Source organism: Periophthalmus magnuspinnatus, chromosome 14 (genome assembly GCF_009829125.3).
Source record: "Periophthalmus magnuspinnatus isolate fPerMag1 chromosome 14, fPerMag1.2.pri, whole genome shotgun sequence".
In the NCBI taxonomy this organism is placed as follows: Eukaryota; Metazoa; Chordata; class Actinopteri; order Gobiiformes; family Gobiidae; genus Periophthalmus; species Periophthalmus magnuspinnatus.
Genome location: NC_047139.1, coordinates 30,361,958 through 30,384,172, shown reverse-complemented (window position 1 = coordinate 30,384,172; position 22,215 = coordinate 30,361,958). Strand labels below are relative to the sequence as shown.

Genomic DNA, 22,215 nt, shown 5'->3' with positions numbered 1-22,215 from the left:
AAAAGTGCATTCAATTTTTAATGCCATTTAAATCACAAAGAGAGCATGTCTGAGTGAAACCGTCCCATTTCCAAAGCCAGTAGAGTAACAGACCACAACTGCTATTAATACTACAATTCTACAACTTATTATTACTCCAGCTACAACTATTTCATGACATGGCTAAATGTGAATTTGATGGCCACGAGCATATCTCAAAAATGTGCCGACTGTTCTGTTCTATGCCCACATTTTCAGCACGGAAGCATTTGAGGACCCAAAGATGATTCATTCTCTTCTTTTTATCCTCCAATTTTCAGAATCTCACAAAATGATCTGAGTCTATCCCGTGTTCTCCAATTCTGACTTTTGAATAGTTTCCTCCATTATATTGAATATTTTTTTGTGAAATACTCAGAAATTGTACTTTTATTGTACATTTGAAAATGTCCCAACATTTGCTTTTGTCTTGAATTCAGTTTTGTGTGTGTATTTAAAAAAGGGGGATTGTAATAAACCCATTTTTTCTACAACAGATTCCCAATTTATAAAGTTTTTTTTTTTCTTTCTGTTGCATCACAGTGCCCTTAGTGTCTGATGAAATAGTGGCAGCACAAAAGGTTTGAGTTCTATCCGTGTAGAAGTTCACAGGGCATACATTTTTTTGAACATTTTAATGGATTCATGAAAAAGGTAGAAGATTTTTAAAAGGAAATATCTCAGCAAAAAAGCCAAGATGTTTGAGACACCTTCACGGGGCATGAGGTTTGGGGACATTTGAATTTTTTGAGCGTCAAATTATTTAAAACAGGTAAGAATATGGCATGACATTTGTAAAAGTCACAGCTACGTGGTTCAAACTCTTCACTCCAAAGGTCAGGCAGTGCTTTTCATGGGAAGTGAGGAATATCAAATCCAAGGAGTCCGAGACCATTTGCCTGGAGAGAACCAGGACATTTAAAACTCACAAGTGGAGGCATTCATAAAAGCATGGTTAGTTTAAAAGTTAAAGACAAAACTATTATGACTACTTTTACAGTTTAGAGCCTTGATCCATTGACTTAAGGTGAGAAACCATTGAAATTGTTTTCCTCAAACTCATACTTACTCCTTGTAAATGTTAGACAGTAAATTAAACCCAAACATCAGCAAATGATGTCAAAAGTTTATTTTGGGTATTTTGTTTTTAAATGATCCCAATAGAGACAGGCAATGGTCTTTGTACATTACATTCTGCACTCTGATGCATGCTGCTGCAAATTATACAGTATTTTACAGTACTTTTCAGCATTCTCACATATTTTACATTCTGATGAGAAAATAAATGTAAATTATAATTAATATAGAACAATGGAAACAAAAATACAATTTTGTACAGCATGCAATTTACAGAGTGAATCAATGTTCAATGTTGAATGATTACAGATCAATACAATCAATACTCAAGGGATTTCTGTGATCTTTGATCGGATCTTTAGATTGTTTCCCTTTTGTTTAATAAAAAACATAACTGTGGCAGGCATACAGTGTGTTTATGAATACAGTACATGGTATAACATAAAAACAATAACCTTTGGGACAATGGATTATAAAGAATCTGCATATCCAAATGATAATATCCTGTATTATCATTTATATCATAAATGATAATACAGGATATTCTTTTATATCATCATAATTAGTGAAGGCAGAGTGGTGTAAAACAGGAAGAATAAAACCATCAAACTTTTCTCTTCCCACCTGTCCATCTGTAGAGAGGAGAGCCAGCTCACATATGCATGTTTTTCAATGTATGTTTAGACAGCTGTAATTGAATAAATGCTAAATGGAGAAATTGATCATCTACATGGAGACAAGCAGGTGGCAGACAATCAAAAAAGTTACTCAGTGCACATTTAACCTAAAACGAAGTAAGTGGAAGAACAAAAACTTTTTTTGCAGTATTGTGCAAATGACTAAGAGAGCTTTACTCTTATGCCATGAAAATGTCAGAAAAGGTCAATATTGGGTCAAAGCAAGAGAAAATGATTAATTGTAGCATTACAGGTCAAAGCGTCTGCACACTCCTGCTCTGTCTGGGCACAGAGCAAAGATAAGTAGATACCACTGGACCACTGCTTGACTCCTACAAGTGTTTTTATCTCATTGAGTGCTTTTGAAAACTACGTACTTTATAAAAATAACACTACAATAAAAGTTGGTCCTAACACTGAAGTGCTGAAAAGCAGAGGGCAAAAATGAACAAGGTAAAGATTTTGACTTATGGAAGAGTGAAAAATGGACCGCACAGTTTTGTATCCAGCTAAAAATATACAAAGATTTTTTTTGGTAATTTCAACTTTCATCTTCTTCCTCACTTTCTGCCTCTTTTTTCTGCTCAGTGTCTTTTGGCGCAGTGGGAGGCGGGAGGTCCAGGCGAGCCCAAGACATTGGCTCTGACTTTTTCATGGCGATTTCGATCTTTGACGCCATCATGTTGACCTGACTCTTGCTGACGTCAATCACCTTAAAGGGAAAATAGAGCATAAAGTGAGAGTTAGAAGAATTAGAGTGTGGTTTAATTATTTATTGACCTCAAATACAAGGCTCAAGACACATGGGACACAACAGTTATAAGACTTACTCCCCAGAGGCTGATTTTCTGCTGGAATTCCTTCTCTCCTTCAAATATAACGTGAATGTTGAGCTGGGGGAAAAAATGGAACACATATTGTAAGTTTTGTTTGGATCCTATAAAGAATGTGCCCTGCTCAATATCTTGAAACCACAAGAAAAAAAAAAATGTATGTTTTGCTCAGTGAAGCACAAATTCAGACAAGATTAACTTCATAAAAGTGGAAACTGCATCGAAAATAATGATTTAAAGAAAGAAAATATTACTTTACTATCTTAAAAAACACTGTATAAAACTCATGGCACCACATTTATAAGTCAGAATCTGCACTAAAGGTTGTCTCTCTTTACAGGAGCTTTGAAGCAGCTCAAAAGCTCCTAATGGTAAAGTAAAAGTAAACAAAACAAAAAACAGTTAACCTTTTCATGAGAGATCAGTGGTATAAAGAACTAGTATCTAGAAACATTTCCTCGGTCTTAACGTTTTGTGTAGGATGTTAAATCACACTAGCGCAGTGCTTCTCAATTTTTTTCTATCATGCCCCCCCTATGAAGAAGAAAACATTTTGCGATTTAACCATTTGAAAAAATAAAATAAAATATCATGAAATTTTACTAAATATCAAATTTTAAAAAATTAAATTAAATAAACAACAAATGAATAACTTTAAATTAAAAAATAAATATCAAAATAATACATTAAAATTAAATAAATATCCAATTAAAACAAGCAATTTAGCAATTTGGTATGCCACCTTATATGATGCTAACAGTGCTTGTTGGTTTACTGAAGTGACATTCACAAATCGGGATGATTGTTGGCAATATTTGGTACGTTTACGCTGAAAAAACTCTAGCGTCTTATCAGCATGACTGAGGTGTAATGAGGTAGCGCCTTAACTTATTCGGCTTCACACTGTCCGCTGCCACAGCAGACACCGGTCTGTCCTCGTGTCCCACCGGAGTCACGGTGAAGCCAAGTGCTAAATACGCTTCATCAGACTTCCTCGTCTTACTTTTCGAGTGACTTTCGCGCATCTCATTACCTTTGTCTATCTCCGCCTTTCTTTTCATCCTTGTTGTTTTAATGTTTTCCATAGTGACTCTTTAGCAAAAGTGTCTCTTGTTCACTGCCCTGTGTCACGATCTGTTCGCTCTCTCCTGCTGTTTGTTGTGTACGTGCTATCTACAGTACTAGTGTCATACGCGGAGTCATACGTGCACTCCCTGGCATCTCACCACGCCCCCCCAGGGGGGCGCGCCCCACTATTTGAGAACCACTGCTCTAGCGAAACATAATATCACATCTTCTTAAGTGATGTTAACTGTCTAATATGCAAAACCACAAACATCACTGTCCGATGTTTTCAAACTCACTGAACTGTACAGTCACTCACAGTTGTACTGTTGGCGTCCACATAGCTCTGTTCTGGGATGGAGTTCTTGGCGTAGATTGAGATGATGACCTGTGCTCCTGTTTGGTGCCAGTCAAACCGACAGGGGACAACTTTGAGACCCTAGGAAATGTAAAAAAAAAACAATATTAGCTGTCAAGTAAATGGTAAACTCAACTAACTTATGACTAAAAGGTGGCTTTTAAAGAATATTGTGTCTTGACTTCATGTGCCTGTATTTAACACCACTAGATGGAGTTACAGGAGTTTATCAGGCTCCTTTTTTGATAGACACTACAGACAGATGTCTAGCGGCGTTGCCTACCGCATCCTTTTTCCTCCATAGATGTGTCCCCTTGGTACAGCCCTCCTGGGAGAGGAAGGTGTTAAAATCAGACGTTTTCCGCTTGCAGCAGCTCCAGTATTTCATCCTGTCCAAAAAAACAGAAACAGGGACAGGCTGTCAATAACATGCTATTTTAGACAAGTCGTAAACAATAGAACAGATACAGAAAAACACTGGCTTTTCCACTGCAAATTTTTACTGCCAACAGAATAATACTTACTTCTCAAAACATGTCAGTGCAAGAGGAAACAAATCTATTTGACTGTAATACTAACCCTTCATGGAAGATTGGGCATCCAGAGTGGTACGTGCAAGTTTCTGAATCGCTTGTAGGACCTTCAAAGCTCTAAAAGCAAAAATGCACATGGTTAAAACAACTACAACTCAACAACTACAATACTGATTTTATGAAACCACCAAATTCCAGACTGAATTAAATGAGGCTTTCTATTTTGAACAAAAACATGTAATGAGAATGAGTGTTATCTAATAGCTTGTTTCCAGTTTGGGACCTCATTCTAACTGATTAATAAAGCAAAAAAGCAGCCCTTCAGAGAATGTGGCATGATTTTCAATCAGTTGATGAACAATTATGGAAATAATGAAATTCCCACTTGAACGTCTCTCATAACACATCTCTGCAAATCTACTTGAGAAACTTATGTTCTTGTCCTTTTTCCTCTCAGCCTAAAGAGTTAAGCTCACTGATGTAGAAGGAGGAATATGTGGGTGTACAAGGCGTAGAATAGGCTCTATAAACTTACTGATGTCCTCTTTAGAAAATGCAGGTACTTCAAGAGCTAGATTTTGAATCATAAAAGTCAAATTATTACTGGCCTACTTAGTCTCTTATGCAATAGTCATTAAATGGTACTGTATCCTCTATTCTAGGTGATATTTTGAGAACTTTTGCCCATTGAATAAGATACCTTTTGTTTTAAGTTGTTATTTGCTATGGCAACAGTGCTGGATTTTCATGACCCATGAATAGATGAAGTTTAGGACCTGTTGATGTTACTCATCATCTACTCATCATGCCATTTAATGCGTATTCTTCCAGTACATAATTTTTAACCACTCTTAACATGTTTAAACCTTTCAACAAATAAAATTCACAAATGTACTATTCGTGACCCAAATGAAAAGAATATTTAGATTTGTAGATCATGTTTTTGGATCTATTAAATTACTATTAAGTTCATCAACTTACTTTAGACTGTTCAAGATGACAATCAATAGATTAAGATGAGCCACCATCATCCAACTGAACAAAATGAACAGTAAGATAAAATGAAACCATACTCAACTTTTCAGTGTGTATTTTTGGCAGTGTAAGAGTTTGAATGCATTTTCAAAAATCTATAAAGCCCTGTATCAACTCTATTTACACGGGCCAGGCCTGAACAAGCAGCCCACAGAGCCCCTCAACTTGAGACACAAGTGTGAATATGTATTACACCATGACATGTTGACCTACTTTAGTGCAGCCTCCATTTTTACAGGAAGTTCCAATCTTGATCTCGTCGCTGTCTTCCTCTGGAGAGACATAGAAAGATGCTGTCAAAGAATTGACACTTAAAACTCTGAAAGCAACTCAGAGAGCCGCCGCCTGACGTGTGGGCCTGTCCCGTCAACTCCTCATCAAAACCATAATGTGAATGACACTAGTGATGACATATTCCCCATTGCAAACCATTCCAACCCTGCTGTCAAAATGTCCTTGCCGTCTACTCGAGATGTATGGCAGCCGTTGGAGAGGAGGACAAAAGTTACCCGCTGCACAGACGTATTAAACAAGAGAGAAAGTGCATGAATAAAGTATGCCTACCTTTCTTTTCAGCCGTGTTCTCCGACAGCTTCAACTTTTCTAGAGCTGTTTTTAGAGAAGAGGCGACTTTATGCTGCAATCTCACCATCGGCTCATCGGGACTGTAGGAGACAGATACGGGCCATCAGCTGTCATTGTAGCAGTAGTATGGTCTATGGGTTCTGTCAGTGGCATTGTGTGAAAACTTGGTCTACTTTTATCTCCCTTTTCTCTTTCAATGAACACTATTTGAATTGATTTTTTTATTATCTAAAGTGGACAATGAGCATTACAATGTCTTGGTTACGGCCCACAGCCTTTGTAAATCCAAATGGGAGCTCTGTCTGCATGGATCACTCAAGCTCACACGCCTCCACACAGGCTCAGTTATTTCACGTGGATTAAATACCTCTTGATTATCATAGCAGCAACATTAGATTCACCTACTTCACTTATTGTACATTATTATAACCTCGACAGACTTCACTGACATTGCTTAACATTGGTTAACCATCTTAACATTGGTTAACCATCTTCTTTTTATATACTGTCAATTTCCTTACTTAAACCACTAAGAAAAAAACAAGTCATATTCAAAGTGTTTTATTTAAGTTTTTTACTTTAATTGAATTGAGCTTCGTACGTTTATGATACCAAACTTGAGTGATAATCATACTGTAATCGAATAGTCAACTGTTATGCCACAATCATACTCTGGAGTCCCAATATAAAACACTCTTTCAGCATTGATCATTCATACATCAACTAAACTTGCCATCTATAAAACTATTGAGCCATTTAAAAAGCGCCATACCTCGGTCTGTTTATTGCATCTATGGGCTTTGGTGCTGAGATGATGTACTCATTAAACTTTGGTTTCAGTTCCTCTGCCTCTTTCTTTTCTCCAGACGATTTCACATCTGGCTTTACCGGCTCTGGGGGCTTCTCTTTGTTATGGGGCCCCTTTGTACAGCCCTGCAAGTACAAAGTCAGTGTCTCAAGGTCAATACAACTGCTGCAAACAATGGACAATGGAAACCACCAAACCAATATATAGATTTAAAGTGAACTTACAGCAATGCTGAGGAAGTCTGAGAAGTCAGTAGTTCTTCTCTTGCAGCAGGACCAGCCCTTGGGAAAGTAGGCAAAGTTTATATTGACTAAAGAGGAAATCAAAAAAGCAGATGCCAGCTTGCTACGCATTATAGTTGTTTACCTTTAATGCATCATGGAACACTGGGACTCCTGGATGATAGGTACACCCATCTGTGAAAAAACAGATTTGATTTAATTAAGATTAAAATAAGTTTAGTGAAGTTACCCACATCAGTAAGCTAAAAGCTCTGATGTGAGCAGACTATGGTAGAAAAGTTGTTTTTGCTGAGACGTAAAACAAAAAATGAAGATGAATTATTTATTCACATCAGGGTTTTTTGGTTACAGAATCATATTTCATTAACTTCTTGCTGGGCTGTGACAAGACTATCCCTGGACTGAGATAAACATTCACAATCAAATTCATCACCTGAAAAACAATACTGACCAAATCAAGTAAAACACACTTCTGATGAGAACCCAAAAATCTTATGTAAAGAAAAAAAGATTTAAATAATAAATTAGTTTTATGCATTATGATATCAGACAAAAGCAGACTAAGCAAAACTTTCCACACAACCAAAAATAAAATTGAGGACATCTGCTAAACTTGTATAAATCAAAACCCTAGATATTGACCTGACAGTAAAGGCCTGAATTACAAAGTTCTATGTTTGAGTCAGTCTCAGTCAAAGGCTGTCCTTGGAGACAAAACATGGATGTTAATTCAGAAATTTAAATAACTTTAACAACACTATAAATCAACTATATTCTTTGTGGCTCAGTCAGGTCCCCTCTGCACCCTTGTCTGTGATATACCACCAAGAAATCCCTAACGCCAGATAATAATATGCTCCATTTGATATGAAAGTGGCATCCTATTAAAATGGAAATTAGACCTGACTGAGCGTTTGTTATAATACTTGAAGAATAAGGAGGAGGACATTTCTAAAGGATGTGGATGGTGAATAAGAGACTCAAGTGAAGATTTTGCTGTGAGGGAAACATGGACACTTTGAAGTTCAATTATTTTAGATAAAGGCTTTCAAATAAACGTGGGTGACACAAACACACTTTATAGGAAGCTTAATTTTGTTAAGCCAGATTCTTTCATCTTTAACCAACCCTGACAGTGTATTGTGTCCTACACACCAGCAAATAAAGTTTATATCATGATCAGATTACAAAGTGGTTCATGTTTGTTGTCATGAACACTAAGCTGTATTATTATATATCGTAAGCTTTTTCTATGTTGTTGAGGAGAGAGAAAAATATCAGGAATACATATTTTTCATAAGATATATTGGGATGAATTTAAGATGCACCATATATTTTTGTCTAATAGAGGGTCCATTACCTGACTGTGTTAAAATGTCACTGCTTTGCTTAAAATGTCCCACAGTATGGTATGAACTTCTCAATCTTTTATTCAATTTACAGGTGTTTTTATTGTCAAAAACACTTTGGTGTTTGGTGGAGTCACCTGCTTGTCTCCATGCAGATTGTTAAATTGTATGCCATTCTGTGGAATATTCCAGATCCTGCACCTGAAATATATTGTCCTTTAAAGTTAGAAAATGCAGTAAAGTAAAAGTATGTTTGATGGATAATGAATAAGGGACTGGAGTAAACCATATGTTGCCATAGTAAGAACAGCTCATTAAAAATACAAAGATGCCAAATGACAAAAGGAAGAATCGAGATCAGGTTACAGTTTGTCATCATACAAGAATTAGCTATCTCAAAAAAAACAACAAAAAAACAAAACAAAAAAAGTTCTGATGCACAAGAGATAAATTGGCCCCAATAAAAGTATAGCTTATTATCTTTCTATGCCACAAAAACCATATCATCTGTGCTTTCTCAGTTTATATCCTGTCATAATAAAAGTAAAAACTAGCAGACAACAAGTGCTTTGTTTTCAGTTTGTTATTTTAGCACAAGTGGCTGTGGATTTCAACACATTTTCCTTAAACCTAGTAGTAATAGTAGTAGTAGTAGTAATAGTAACACAGTAGGCTTTACTTACACTAATCAGTAACTACTACTGTATTTCCTTTTGCAGCAATGTGACTATTATAAGTCTATAATCACTACTTCAGTACTTAGCTACTTTAGCAAGCAACTCGCCCACATGAAATACAATGACCTGAGATATACTGGAGTGGCTTTTATATTCTACTAGACACAATCATGTTAGTGTGTGGCCGATCTGTCTATGAATGAATGTACTGGATGGTATGGAATATTCCAGACACATGAGGTTAGCATAGCATGAGCTCAAACTGTAGCTGTAACTCACCTTCGGGGTTATTTTCTGGATCAAAACGTTGTCCACATCCCTTATTGTAACATAGCGCAGTCATAATGGAAGTTGAAATGCTTTAGATGCCTCGTTAAATGTGCTACAAACCCACACAAAACGGCGGTGACAATGAAAAGAGAGTGAAATACACAGAGCCGATAGTGTGCCTGCCTGAAACGCTCCGCTGTGGACCGACTGTCTCACTTCCGGGTGTTTCCGGAAACACTCGGGGACCCTCGGTAAACTCCGGAGCTCTCCCAACTCGAGCCGATCTCAGCAGCACTCCCTCCATCCGGCGAGAGCGCGCCGAAGAAGCCTCTTATAAGCGAAAACTGATGCTGCCCTCTTCCAAACTTGCGATAGCCATGAATTTCATTTTACCAAATCGCGTCTCTGACTTAAATAAGTGCAACATATATATTTATTAGTGTTTTCATCAGTTTATGCTTATCTTATTATAGTTCGAGGAGCCAGAACATCCCATGCGTGTGCACCCTGGGTTGTATCAGGTGCACAAAACTGGGGCAATAGCTCTTTAGTTTTACGAGGATGGCTGCACCCAGCGTGTCACTAGACTGGCGGGATTTGTGCCTATGTTTTCATCCATGACATTTGGGTTTCTCCTTTTTTATTTTGCAACCGGCGAGCGGAAAGGACAGGCATTACTTTTACAAAGGACCGTTTAAAGACAAGGTAAGGATTGCAGATCACACATGCACTGAAGCGGAAGATTGCTGTGTATTTACCCTTGTGTGCTGTCGAGATATCTGTGCTGAAATGTAGAGATTTAGGCTCCCATGGGACAGTAACTCCAGCACAGACGATCAGTCTATGAATTGGTACTCAACTGGAGCTCCATTTGCACCGGCTCCTCTAAAGTGTCACTATCAATAGATAACAAGGCTGTCTATTTATCTCATCCACATTAAATTAAAGAGATGAGTATGCCTCATCACATTGTATTTAGTGAGAGCATCATCAAGTGCAATAATGAGGTTATTAACGGTCAGTTTCCAAATAGAAAGGCTATTTTTATTAAAAGGTTCAACTAGTCTATAAATAAAGTTGTGGAAGGCTATTAATTATGGAGATAATACACGAATCTCATCTGCATTAAATGCAGATAAAAAAACATAACTAATGTCATATACATTATACATGTTTTTAGATGTATTTTTCTTTGCATTGAGAATGATTTACACTAGCCTATAGCCTTAGACTAAATGGCACTCCTGTTTGATTATTGATTGCTGTAACCAGCTACCTAGGCTTGTCCAAAATACATTTGAAGCAAATAAGTCACTTTTTGTGCAAGAACAATAAAATAACAATAAAAGATCATAATGCACTGGAGAATTACCTGTGACTGTTCATGATCCCTGCTGTAATAGTGGCACTCTGCAGTGCAAGTGCGCATCTTTGATGTGATATTGTTTAAAGACTTGTTTTGTCATGCTTTTTAGTAGGTATTGTGTGTCTTCAAGCCTGTGTCTCAATACAAACTGTTAAAGCACACCAGAGTATGCTGTCACATCACAGCAGTCATAAGCAGTTGCCCTGAAATGTGTTTGCAACTTCTACTCCTCAGTTCTCAAAATTTTAGCATGCAGAGTGCCTATTTCCCCCAGCTTATCAACTGAATGTGCGTCTTGTTTTTTTCTTTTGTTCTTTCCAAATGCAGGGTAAACCGGGTGATGGAATAGTAATGAAGTCATGAAGTCTGATCATTGGGGAATTATGCTTATTCTGTCCAGAATCTCCTCTCATTTCCACTTTATCTTCTTCTTACTCAATCTAACTTTGCCCTATGTAAATCTTCAGTTTCTTCCTGAACCAAGGTCAGGACAGGCCCTGCTGCTTTTTACTCAACCATCTTACAATTCTTCTATCTTTGAAAACTCTGCTGCCAGAACGTATATGTGGAGTGATGTTAAGATGGGTATTGTGCTCAACCCCCCGCAGTCATTGGATATCAAATATACCATCCAGTCCGGGGACAGTGAAGGCATCTTTCAGGCTGAGGATTTTACACTAGGAGACTTTTGTTTTCTTCGAATACGCACTAATGGCGGAAGTGGTGCCATTTTGAACCGAGAAGTTCAAGACAATTATACCCTGACTGTAAAAGCATCTGCCCAAGGAGGTCTCGAGGCCTTAACCACTGTTTATATCAAGGTTTTGGACACTAATGACCTACGCCCGCTCTTTTCCCCCACCTCCTACTCATTTGTTGTGGCAGAGTCTGCACCCTTAGGCACTAGCATTGGCCGAGTTACTGCCACTGATGCGGATGTTGGCTTGAATGGAGAATTTTACTATTTCTTCAAAACAAGAGTGGAACTTTTTGCTGTTCATCCAACTAGTGGGGTCATCACTCTCACAAGGCGCCCCAGAATAGACAAGCAGGATCGCTATGAAATTGAGGTGCAAGTGATGGACAGAGGGATGAAGTTGTATGGTAGTAGTGGGATTAGCAGCACGGCTAAACTAACACTAAGTGTGCAGCGTGTGAATGAGTTTGCACCTATTCTAAGTGCTGTTACAGTTGAGCCTTCGTGGGATGACATGGATCCCGTCTATGCTGTAATAACTGTGGACGATAAAGATGAAGGGGTTTCTGGGGATATAGAATGGGTTTCTATCACTGATGGAGACCCCTTTGAACAGTTCATAGTCGAACGCTCCTCAACTGCGAATGAATACAAAATCAAAGCTTTAGACGTGATTGATTGGGACAAATTTGCCTTTGGTCTCAATTTGACAGTCCAAGCTAAAGACCGGGGTGTTCCTCCCAAGTTTTCTGAAAATCAAATTGTTCAGTTGCTGGTTACGAAGCCACATCCAGTAACAGTAAATTTTGAACGAGATGTTTATGTAGTCAAACTGAGTGAAATCGCTCCCCCAAGCACTTTTGTGGAGGTGGTGAGACTCTCCCCAGCTCCTTCGAGTGTCAATTACAGCTTCACCAGGCTTTCTGATCCAATGTTCTTTGATATAAACCCTTTGACTGGAGTTATTATGACCACAAGGCAACTGACAGGCATATCACAGGATTTCATGGAGATGGAGGTAGCTGATATTGTCAGCCAGCAACGTGCACGAGTCAGAGTAATCATAGAGGATGCAAATGATAACAGCCCAGTCTTCAGCAGGTCGGCATATGATGCTACTGTGAATGAGAGCACACCTGTGGGCACAGTGGTTATTGCTGTATCAGCCACAGATTCTGATAAAGGGGAGAATGGATACATTACCCACACAATCAGTAATGATCAGGACTTGCCATTCAGCATAGACCAGGGCACAGGGGAGGTGAGAGTCACTAAGGAATTAGATTTTGAATCTGCAGAAGATGTCTATACTTTTGCAGTGCGGGGCTCAGACTGGGGAACTCCATACCGAAAAGAAAGTGAGGTTAATGTCACAATCCGTTTGATCAACATAAACGACAACCCTCCTCTATTTGAGAAAGTGTCTTGTAGAGGCATGATAAGTCGTGATTTCCCTGTCAACCAAACTATTGTCACTATGTCTGCTGTTGACTTGGACGAGCTTGGATTAGTGAGGTACCAAATAGTGTCTGGCAATGAGTTAGACTACTTTACTCTACACCCTGTTTCAGGAGCTCTGTCATTGAAAAGACCATTAGCCATACTTAATAATATAAAAAATGGTGTATTCAACCTGAAAATAGTCGCAACAGATGGTGAATTGATATCAGAGCCTACATTTGTCAACGTGTCTGTGGTGAGGGGTAGAATGCCACCTGGGGGCTTTAATTGTAGGGAGACCAGGGTGGCCCAGATGCTTGCTGAGAAAATGCTCTCCAAAGCCTCAGCTATGGCAAAGCCGAGTTATTCTGAAAGGTACACAGCCGACCTTTACTCCGCAAACACGCAAGCGCCGCAATTCGAAGCCTTACCAACAAGTATTTTAGTACGTGAGGATCTACCTGTTGGTGCTGGTGTATTCCAAGTGAGAGCCCGAGATAGAGACACAGGCTTCAATGGATGTGTGCTCTTTTCAATATCTGATGGGAATAAAGAAAACTGTTTTAAAATAGATATGGAAAGTGGACTCATAAGTGTGTTACTACCACTTGACCGTGAAAGAACAGACCGCTACTTCCTCAACATCACCATTTACGACCGGGGCGATCCACAAATGTCAAGTTGGCGCTTACTGACAGTGATCATAGAAGATGCAAATGACAATGACCCCATGTTCTTACAAGACGGCTACTCCGCTATTGTGTCGGAAAATGCAGTTATTGGATTGGAAGTCATCACTATCATGGCGTTTGACAGAGATATGGGTCAAAATGGACAGCTGGCTTACATTATGCTGACCAGTGTGCCTCAATTTGGAATAGACAGCGAAACTGGGAGTGTGTTTGTGGCTAGTAACTTGGATAGAGAGAGCTCCCCCATTTTCATGTTGAAAATTGAAGTGCGGGACAAGGCAGAACGGGGCACCCGAAGGTCATCTGTGACTACATTAAGTATTATAGTGGAGGATGTTAATGATTGCGCCCCAGCTTTTATACCCACAAGTTATAGTGCCAAAGTGCTGGAGGATCTCCCCCCTGGAGCTGTCATTAGCTGGGTCCAAGCCCAAGACCCAGATGTAGGACCTGGTGGGCAAGTCTGGTACTCTCTGATTAACGACTTTGGTGGCACTTTTGAGGTATGTATTTTTAAGTCTGTTTATACTTTGGACCCATGCAACGAGATTAAGAGATAAAGAAAGTGTCCTGGAATAACCTTTTTAAGTAGGGGTTGCCAATATAACGATATTAAAGATGCGCTATGTAACTTTTCTGGAGGGTACACCACCTACTTGCGTTTATAGAAAAATAATAATAATAATATCAGTGTTTTGCCTCATTGCTCACTCCTAAAGTTTGCAATTCCAAAAAAAAAAAAAAAAAAAAAAAAAAAAAAAAAAAAAAAAAAAAAAACAACAACAACATGGACCTATATATTTTGGATAAGCCCATATTTAATAGGGTGTATTATTAGACTGTATCATTACTAACCTCGTTTAAGAGGCTGGACTTCATGCCACACTACAAGAAGGTTCTGGGTTTGATTTTCTGTGACTTGTGTGTGGCCTTTCAGTGTTACCCACAGCCACTTTGTTGAGCTAAGCATTCTAAATTTGCTGTCTAGTCTTACTTTTCACAGTGTTTTATTAGAATTGTATAGAGAGGCACTTAACAGCCTTTATTAGCTGTTTCTAATGCATGGCCTTGCAATGTTTTGTTCAGATCGATCCTGTAAGTGGAGCTTTGAGGATAAGTATGGAGCTGGATTTTGAAAAACAGCAGTTTTACAACTTGAGTGTTTTGGCTGAAGACCGGGGAGAACCCAGTCTGAGTGCACAGACATTTGTGGAGGTGGAGGTGAGTAACACACACACTGTTTTCTAATGAGCAGTTTCATCAATTAACAACCACTACTGTAGTCTGTAGCTGTGCCTTGTCTATTGATTCAAATGTGCTGCACTAAGTACTGTGTTAATGGCTGCAAAATTGAAAAAGTGACAAAGGGAATATATAAGTTGTCATAAAATAAAATTATTACATAAAATAAAATAATTAATACAAGTATAGTTTTGCAATTTAATATTACATGAATATAATATCTTGTAATATATTTCATAACCCATTTCTATTAGTATGAACTAAAATGCAGTGACTGATTTCAAGCACACTGTCCAAAACTCTGGAACTCTTTGCCCATTGAGTTACGTTCCATCTCTGACCTGCCTCTGTTTAAAGCCAAACTTAAAACTTTATTATTTAGAATGGCTTTTAACACCTGTGGCCCTGTGACACTTTCTTTATTTTAATGGTGTAATGTGCTCTGTTGATTTGTATGATGTTTATTGTTTTTAATAGTGTTTTTTTAATGTTGTACAGCACTTTGGTCAGCTTTGGTTGTTGGAAGGTGCTATAGAAATAAAGTTTGATTGATTGTTGATTTGATGTTAGAATGTACAGTACTGTCATCACTGTTCTGTAACAGGATCAATTATCCTGCTCCCTATTTGTTAGTGCTACTTCCTATCTTAGACAATCATTTGAATAGTTAGATTTCGTATATTTACTATATTGTATTTTGTATTTGTTTCACAACACAAATCAACATACCCAAAACACTCTGCCCAGTAATATATTACTGTATGATATCTAATTTATATTCACCAACTTCACTATTCCCATGTAAATTGCATTTGGTCAGATTAGAATTTATAATGAGTTGGACATGGACTTTGAATGGGCATAATTCTTATCCCACTGAGCCAATATGTACTCTGTCAAATGATGTTTAACTGCATCTCCTCTGTTTAGGTGGTGGACGTGAATGAGAACCTGTATGCACCCTATTTCCCTGAGTTTGCTGTGAGGGGCTCAGTGAAGGAGAACAGTCGCGTGGGCACCAGTGTCCTGACAGTCAGTGCTCAGGACGAAGACCGCGGGCGCGATGGGCAGCTGAGGTACTCTGTCAGAAGAGGCAGCGGGCTCGGCACTTTCACTATTGATGAAGACACAGGTGAGACACAAGATCGATCCTATAGCGTATTTACGTAAAGTGAAAACCAATAATGCAGATTGCTATACTTGAAACGTCAACCATGCAAGATGATCATATTATACAACACAGTAAAAAAAAGTTGTGACATTATGTATAAAATAAATATAACATAATTGAATGGTTTTCTAATGTCATCCTGAGACTATATTTCATTCATAGTAACTAACTATAAAATATGATTCAGGAGACAACACATAAAGCCTATATCAATAAATCAAGATTGTTAACCAGGCATTTTATTGTCAGCAAAAAGTTGGATCTAAAAAAACTCTGACTATTAAAGTAGTTGAAGGTATATATTGCTATTACACAAAAAATATTCACATTCATCCTAGACTTGTAACAGCCTTTTGCTAATATTGGTCACCCTTTTTAAAAATTCTTTAAAAATGTTTTCTTTAAAAATTGGGCTTGTTTGACTGAAGCAACTCCTTGATGCCCAGACCTCTGCATGTCTCTGGTGTGTCTGTTTGGTGGAGGACACAGGAACACAGAGGATGGAGTATTTTAGTGCTGGTGCAGAGATGGGCCTCACGTGGGAGATCATTACTGTAATGAGGCCAGAGTGGCAGCTATACTAGCGCGGCCCCAGGCAGCTTTGTACCACACGTTCAATCCTGTGCAGATAACACTGATCAAGGCTCCCTCCCCAGTGGACTCCTCCTCCTGTCCTTCCTAAAATGTAAACTTTGTGACTTATTTAAGGAGCCTGACCCACAAAAGGGACGTGAATGCCTCAGAATGTCCTGCAGTGGCTGAGCAGAAAGCACCATTCCCAGATTTAGCCTTCAAAGAATCAGATACATAAAAAGTCCACTTGAAAAACTGGACTCTTTATGGGTCTTGGATGCAACTCAATTTGCTCTTTCTCTGAGTCCTTCACCAGTTTATTAGCCTCAAAGAGCATAAAGTGTATTATAGGTGAAACACATAAATCTCCATTGGGCAAGCTGATTCATTTCTTATTGGATTTGCTAAACATTGACTGAATTGCTGTTTCCACATTGTCCATTAATGTAGACAGTGGACACTACAGTACTCGGCTAGTTTAATTGTTAGCGGCTTTGCAATCAGTCATTACTTTATAGAAAGCCAAAAGGAGCCATTCCCAGACCCCTGTGTTACAAACACTCTACACTCCAAAAGTACAGATGGGTCAAAGTTGGTCAATAATTGATCCATGACCAAAAAACAAGCTAACTTCTTACAATCCAATAAATGCAATCTATTTTAAATGTGTTGCCAAAACTATGAATTTCCAGCAGTAGTTTTCCCTCCGTATAACCCTAAGCTAACATTTCATAAAGTCAAAATCTCAAGTGGTATTATGTAATTTTGGGCAGGGGGTAACAGTTTACACTAACAAAACGCTCAATTGCTAAAATCTGTGTTCAGAGTTAATCCTTAATCTCTTCTCTGTGTGCCTCTCTCCATGGTGCTGAAAAATTCACACTGCATGCATCCCAATCAGTTTTACCATTCACTCCCTGCCTCTCTGTTCCCTGCATGATAGGCTTGGTCATACAGCAAGGAGTTCATTTCGACTTTAGACACTTCTCAATCAACATAATTACATTCAGTGATTAGTAAAGTGTCAGCACAGGCACGTCTCCTATAATAAATGGGTATACCGATTGTTTGAAGCTGGTCCCTACTGTACTGTACTTGGCGTTTGCACTGGAGGCCTTTTTTGACCTTTAACTAGGCTAATTAGTATTGACTACAGTTCTGAGAGAGCACCAGCAATATAGTGCGCAATGGACCTGCTCTACACATGGATAATTTTCATCTTTGTGTACTCAACTGATAGAACTGGGATGGATTGTCCAACTTTTCATATCAAGTACCACCCCAGGAGATGTACATTTTCTCAAAAACGTTTTTGCCTTAAAATGAGGAGGGATTGAATAAGGATAAAAGAGGAACATGGTTTAAGGGAAGTGTGCTATAAAGCAGGATTGGATAGTTAGCGGTAACATTGGGATCAATGGTGTAGAGCAGTGTCTTACCAGACAAAAACCATTCTTTGACAACACTTTTAAAAAGACGTATGAGTATTCGACTGTATCCTGTCTCCACAGTTTTAGATGACTGTGATTGACAAGTGGATTAACCAGTCAGAGAAACTTATGATTCATTTGTGTCAAAGCAAACAAAACAAATGGCTTACGAGTAAAAAGGAAAACAAGAAAATAAAGAAAAACAATACAGAGGACTGGGAAACTGCAAGATTTTTTGTAGAATCCACAATCAAAGTAATACACTCTTATTTATCTTAGGTAAAAGAAGTTGTATAATTTCTTCTGCATAATACAAGATTTTTTGAGAGGAGATGCCTTCTGCATTTGAGAGGCACGCGCTACAAATTAGCAGCTGTAGTTGAATCATCCCTGGTTAGGACAGTGGTTTGTCATACTCTGTGGTCTGATTTCAGACTCTTCTGGATTTAAACAGAATGTAGAAGGGCCTGGCTGGTCAAGCAAGTGGATTTCTAGGGTATCATGCCCTGAATGTCTAAACTGCTTTGAACCAAGTGTAGGATTAGAAGACATCTCTTTGACTAATTGGTTTGGAGCAGTGTTTCTCAAACTGTGATACAAGCTCCTTCAGGTGATGTACAATATTTGTATGTTTGTATTGATATAGAGTTCATTTTCAACTGTGTCCTCCTTTGGGTTACATCTTGATTATAGATGTGATTGTCCAACGAAAAACTAATCTTTTTAAGGTGGTACTTAGTGTGACAAGTTTGAGATACATTGGTTTAGAGGATGGATTTTTGGTTTAGTGTGAAAGTCAAATAACAATATAATCAATAATAATGGTGTGATTGGTGCTTTTCTAGACACCACCTTCCACATTTACAGTTAGCTAAAAAAAACTCAAATTAAACTCAGCCACTTGATAGTAATTTTTAGGTCAGTCCAACACATTCAAAATTGTCCATCAAGATCCATCAAGTAGTTTATTTTGAATCCATTTCAGATAAATACCCATCTGTTACAGGTACAGAAATACTGTTACTGATACAGAAATACGTCCCTTAACATAAAAACTTGAGAGGTAGGTACAAATAAAACAGTTTGAGAACACTAACACTAACTGATCTAGAAAGATCTTAAAACATGGCGTACTGTGTTATTTACTTCCCTATTAATACCCCAGTAACCATTAAGAAACTTACACAGATTTTTCTGGGGAAATCAGAGTGCTTGTTAGAGCAGAAAGCAGAGTATGGGAGTGGAAGTGATGCAGGCAGAGGAAGGAAGAGAGTGCAGGGGGAGTTCAGTACATAAAAAGTGTTCTCCTCCCTGGACTTTTATCACAAATTCTTCAAAGTTGCAGCTATTGTTTTTATCTCTGCTATAAAAAAGTGAAAATGTTTGTTTATTGGACAGGAGCTCGTATTACTGTAAGAATATTAAGTGTGATATTCTTTTTTGTCATGTATGGAGTTTTAATCAATTCCCAGATTGATACTAAAACTAGTATTGAAGCTAGATACTCATTTAAACAGGTATCAATACTGTATGAAAAAAAATACATACAGGACAAAGTTGGATGGTTAAAATCTTCTGTTTTGTTTTAAAAATTTCACTCTTTTGTATAAAAAATCAGTTTCAAGTTTTTCTTGATATCAACATTGAGTCTGTTTTCAGTGAAACTACTCAAAGGGGAAGTGTACCAAAATATCAGAGATAAGTGTCCCTACTTGTCCCTACCGCTCTGTATCTGCTACTGAAGTTCCTAATGGATAAATAAAGTTATTTTTATTTGATTTAATAAATCTGAATATTTTACTTTATTTCTTTTGCTGCCAAATGAGTCTTTTACCGTAGTATTCAATGACAGCATTTGAAAACAGCCATGGTGCTGTGTTATTTTGTATTGTGGTGTAATACTCAGAGTTGTCAGGCACATCGCTGATCTGTCCTCCTCCTTGCATTTGTCTTCCATGTTGAGAGGCCCTGTGCTGACTTTAGTGCCTGCAGTAAGTACATGTGTGAGAGTGCATGAGGGATTGTGAAAAGGGCAGAAATAAGAAAAAAAGGGTAAGAAATCCATTTAGTTAACGGATGTTTTAACTTATGCATGGCCTTCCTCCATGGATATGATGTGCTGCTGTGGTCAGCAGATTGTGAGCGCCCGATGACACTGGCGCTGTATGTCATGCTCGCTCTGGAACAATCCCTTCTTTCTCACATTTGATATTTAGATGTTTCAGATGACTCACTTTAATGCAGGTGGGAAGTGCAGAGGGTATCAATCAAATGATAAGTGGGATCTCTTCTGGCTTAAAATCTTAGCACTCTCGAGCTTTGAACAAAAATTGGTATTCTTGTCATTGGGAAGGGGAGAAGCAGACCCTGCAATTTCTCATGGGTCGTCGACAGAAGCCAGTGCTCTGCTATTAGTGCTTTTGCATGGTCTTGGATTTGTCACAGCAGGATGAAGCTTTCCTTAAGTCAGAGACAAACTAGCCTTTTATAAAGAAATGTATCCAGCAACTGTGAAATTTAGTGGGTTTTTATTTGGTTTTCCGGTTTTCTGTTTCCCCCTTATCTCCTGCACTCACACAGTGGAACTATGCATCATACTTTCCATCCATCTTGTGATTGATTATTCGATATCGTGGCATAATTAGATAGCAAGTCCAAAAATGTGTTTTTCAGACTCTGAACTGTTGGAGCGCTGAGACAGATGTAAACTTGAGGAGACCAGGCACTCTTACATTGGAAAACACGCCGTGACCCTTCAATTTTTTGTTCAGTCTTTGAAGTGTGTTATTTATGGTGAGAATGGATGCTGTCAAGACAGATTTATATTGAATTCAGTGAATGGTGTCTGTCGGTCTTAAAGTTCAAAGAGCTTTTGAAACAGCCAGCGCTGTTCTGTAGTCTCTCTGACGGAGATGAGATGTGGCTTGAAAAGGACATAGTCAAGGACAAGAGAGCAAGAGGAGAGAACACTTTATGCACAGGGCCTGTTGTTTGGACCTGCAGTGTCATAATCACACACTATTTGTACAGACATAGGAAGCATAGGAAACATGTGAAGAGGCCATGTTCACGCCTCCTGTCAGTGAGCACTCAACTGTTCGCTGTGGGGCGTATGAAAAATGTCAAACTGGAGAAAGCACATTCAAATGGTGAATTCACATTGATGTTGTTAATTCTTTTGTCTATTCCTTTAGATTGATTACAATACTTACAGTTTTAAGTGGCAAGAGACAGGACAAGTATTATCTTTCTACAGTAATTACTATCTTTTTAAAATAAACTTTTTCAAAGATGGAGCTTTTAAAGCATAACCTGATAATTTCTCTCAAATTGAGTACAGGGTCACCAAATGAAAAGGTAACAAAAAGAACAAAAGAGTACATCTACATCTTTAGAAAATCAGGATTAGTCACTGTAATAATCACAGTCTTTCAAAAAGTGAGGTGTAATTGGTAGGGCTGAACAAATACCACATTTGTATTTTTTTTTTACATATTGGCACACTCAATTTTCTAAGGAACAATACTGTATCCAGAATAGTTTACTTGGTGAGCACAAGTATCTAGTTCCACTTTACTTATACTTACTTACCCATTTTGTATATTAAAATGGTGTGACAAAACTTCAATTGTGATCTGAATCCTGTGACAATATGCTAGTTTGGTGAAATCTTCATATTGACATTTATTGCTTCACCTACACTTTTCCCTACCACTCCTGCTACTGGTTAAGCTCTGAAATAGAGACAGGTAGATGCAGACAGTCCCTAAATGTAAAGTATGTACAATATTGTTCGTCATCTGCTAAAGCTAAGTATCATAAAAATAGGGTATGAAAAGTCTGTGCTCTAGGTGCTAAAAAATTGTGATATGAACTTTTTGGCATATTGCTCACCCTTACTAAAAATTTAACCAATTATATCACCCTTCTTACAGTAACAGGCATGTTTTTCTCATAACATGCAGCACTAAGATCTGTAACTGAATGTACAGTGGTATCTTTAGGCTGTCTCTTGCATTATATCAAGACAAGCTGTCGGTGACCCCTGAATCGTAACGAATGAACTTGCACCAGTCC

The 22,215-nt window shown here is 38.2% G+C and overlaps 2 protein-coding genes across 2 annotated transcripts in view; one reads left to right on the top strand and one right to left on the bottom strand.

The window, feature by feature from the left end:
- Positions 1 to 1,134: 1,134 nt before the first annotated feature.
- Positions 1,135 to 9,747, bottom strand: chordc1b (cysteine and histidine-rich domain (CHORD) containing 1b). Its single transcript, XM_033978922.2, has 11 exons — positions 9,537 to 9,747; positions 7,356 to 7,405; positions 7,214 to 7,270; positions 6,954 to 7,114; positions 6,161 to 6,261; positions 5,810 to 5,868; positions 4,608 to 4,678; positions 4,312 to 4,417; positions 3,990 to 4,109; positions 2,603 to 2,665; positions 1,135 to 2,484 (listed from the first exon to the last, which is right to left on the bottom strand). The coding sequence occupies exons 1-11, from the start codon at positions 9,598 to 9,600 to the stop codon at positions 2,314 to 2,316; spliced, it is 1,023 nt and encodes a 340-aa protein (XP_033834813.1). The 5' UTR covers positions 9,601 to 9,747; the 3' UTR covers positions 1,135 to 2,313.
- A 1,505-nt stretch (positions 9,748 to 11,252) lies between these two features.
- The window catches only part of LOC117381009 (protocadherin Fat 3), a 79,804-nt gene continuing 68,841 nt past the window's right edge, over positions 11,253 to 22,215 (top strand). The window contains 3 exon segments of the mRNA XM_055226402.1: positions 11,253 to 14,225; positions 14,809 to 14,943; positions 15,895 to 16,096. Of these exon segments, the coding sequence (XP_055082377.1) occupies positions 11,253 to 14,225; positions 14,809 to 14,943; positions 15,895 to 16,096 (3,310 nt within the window).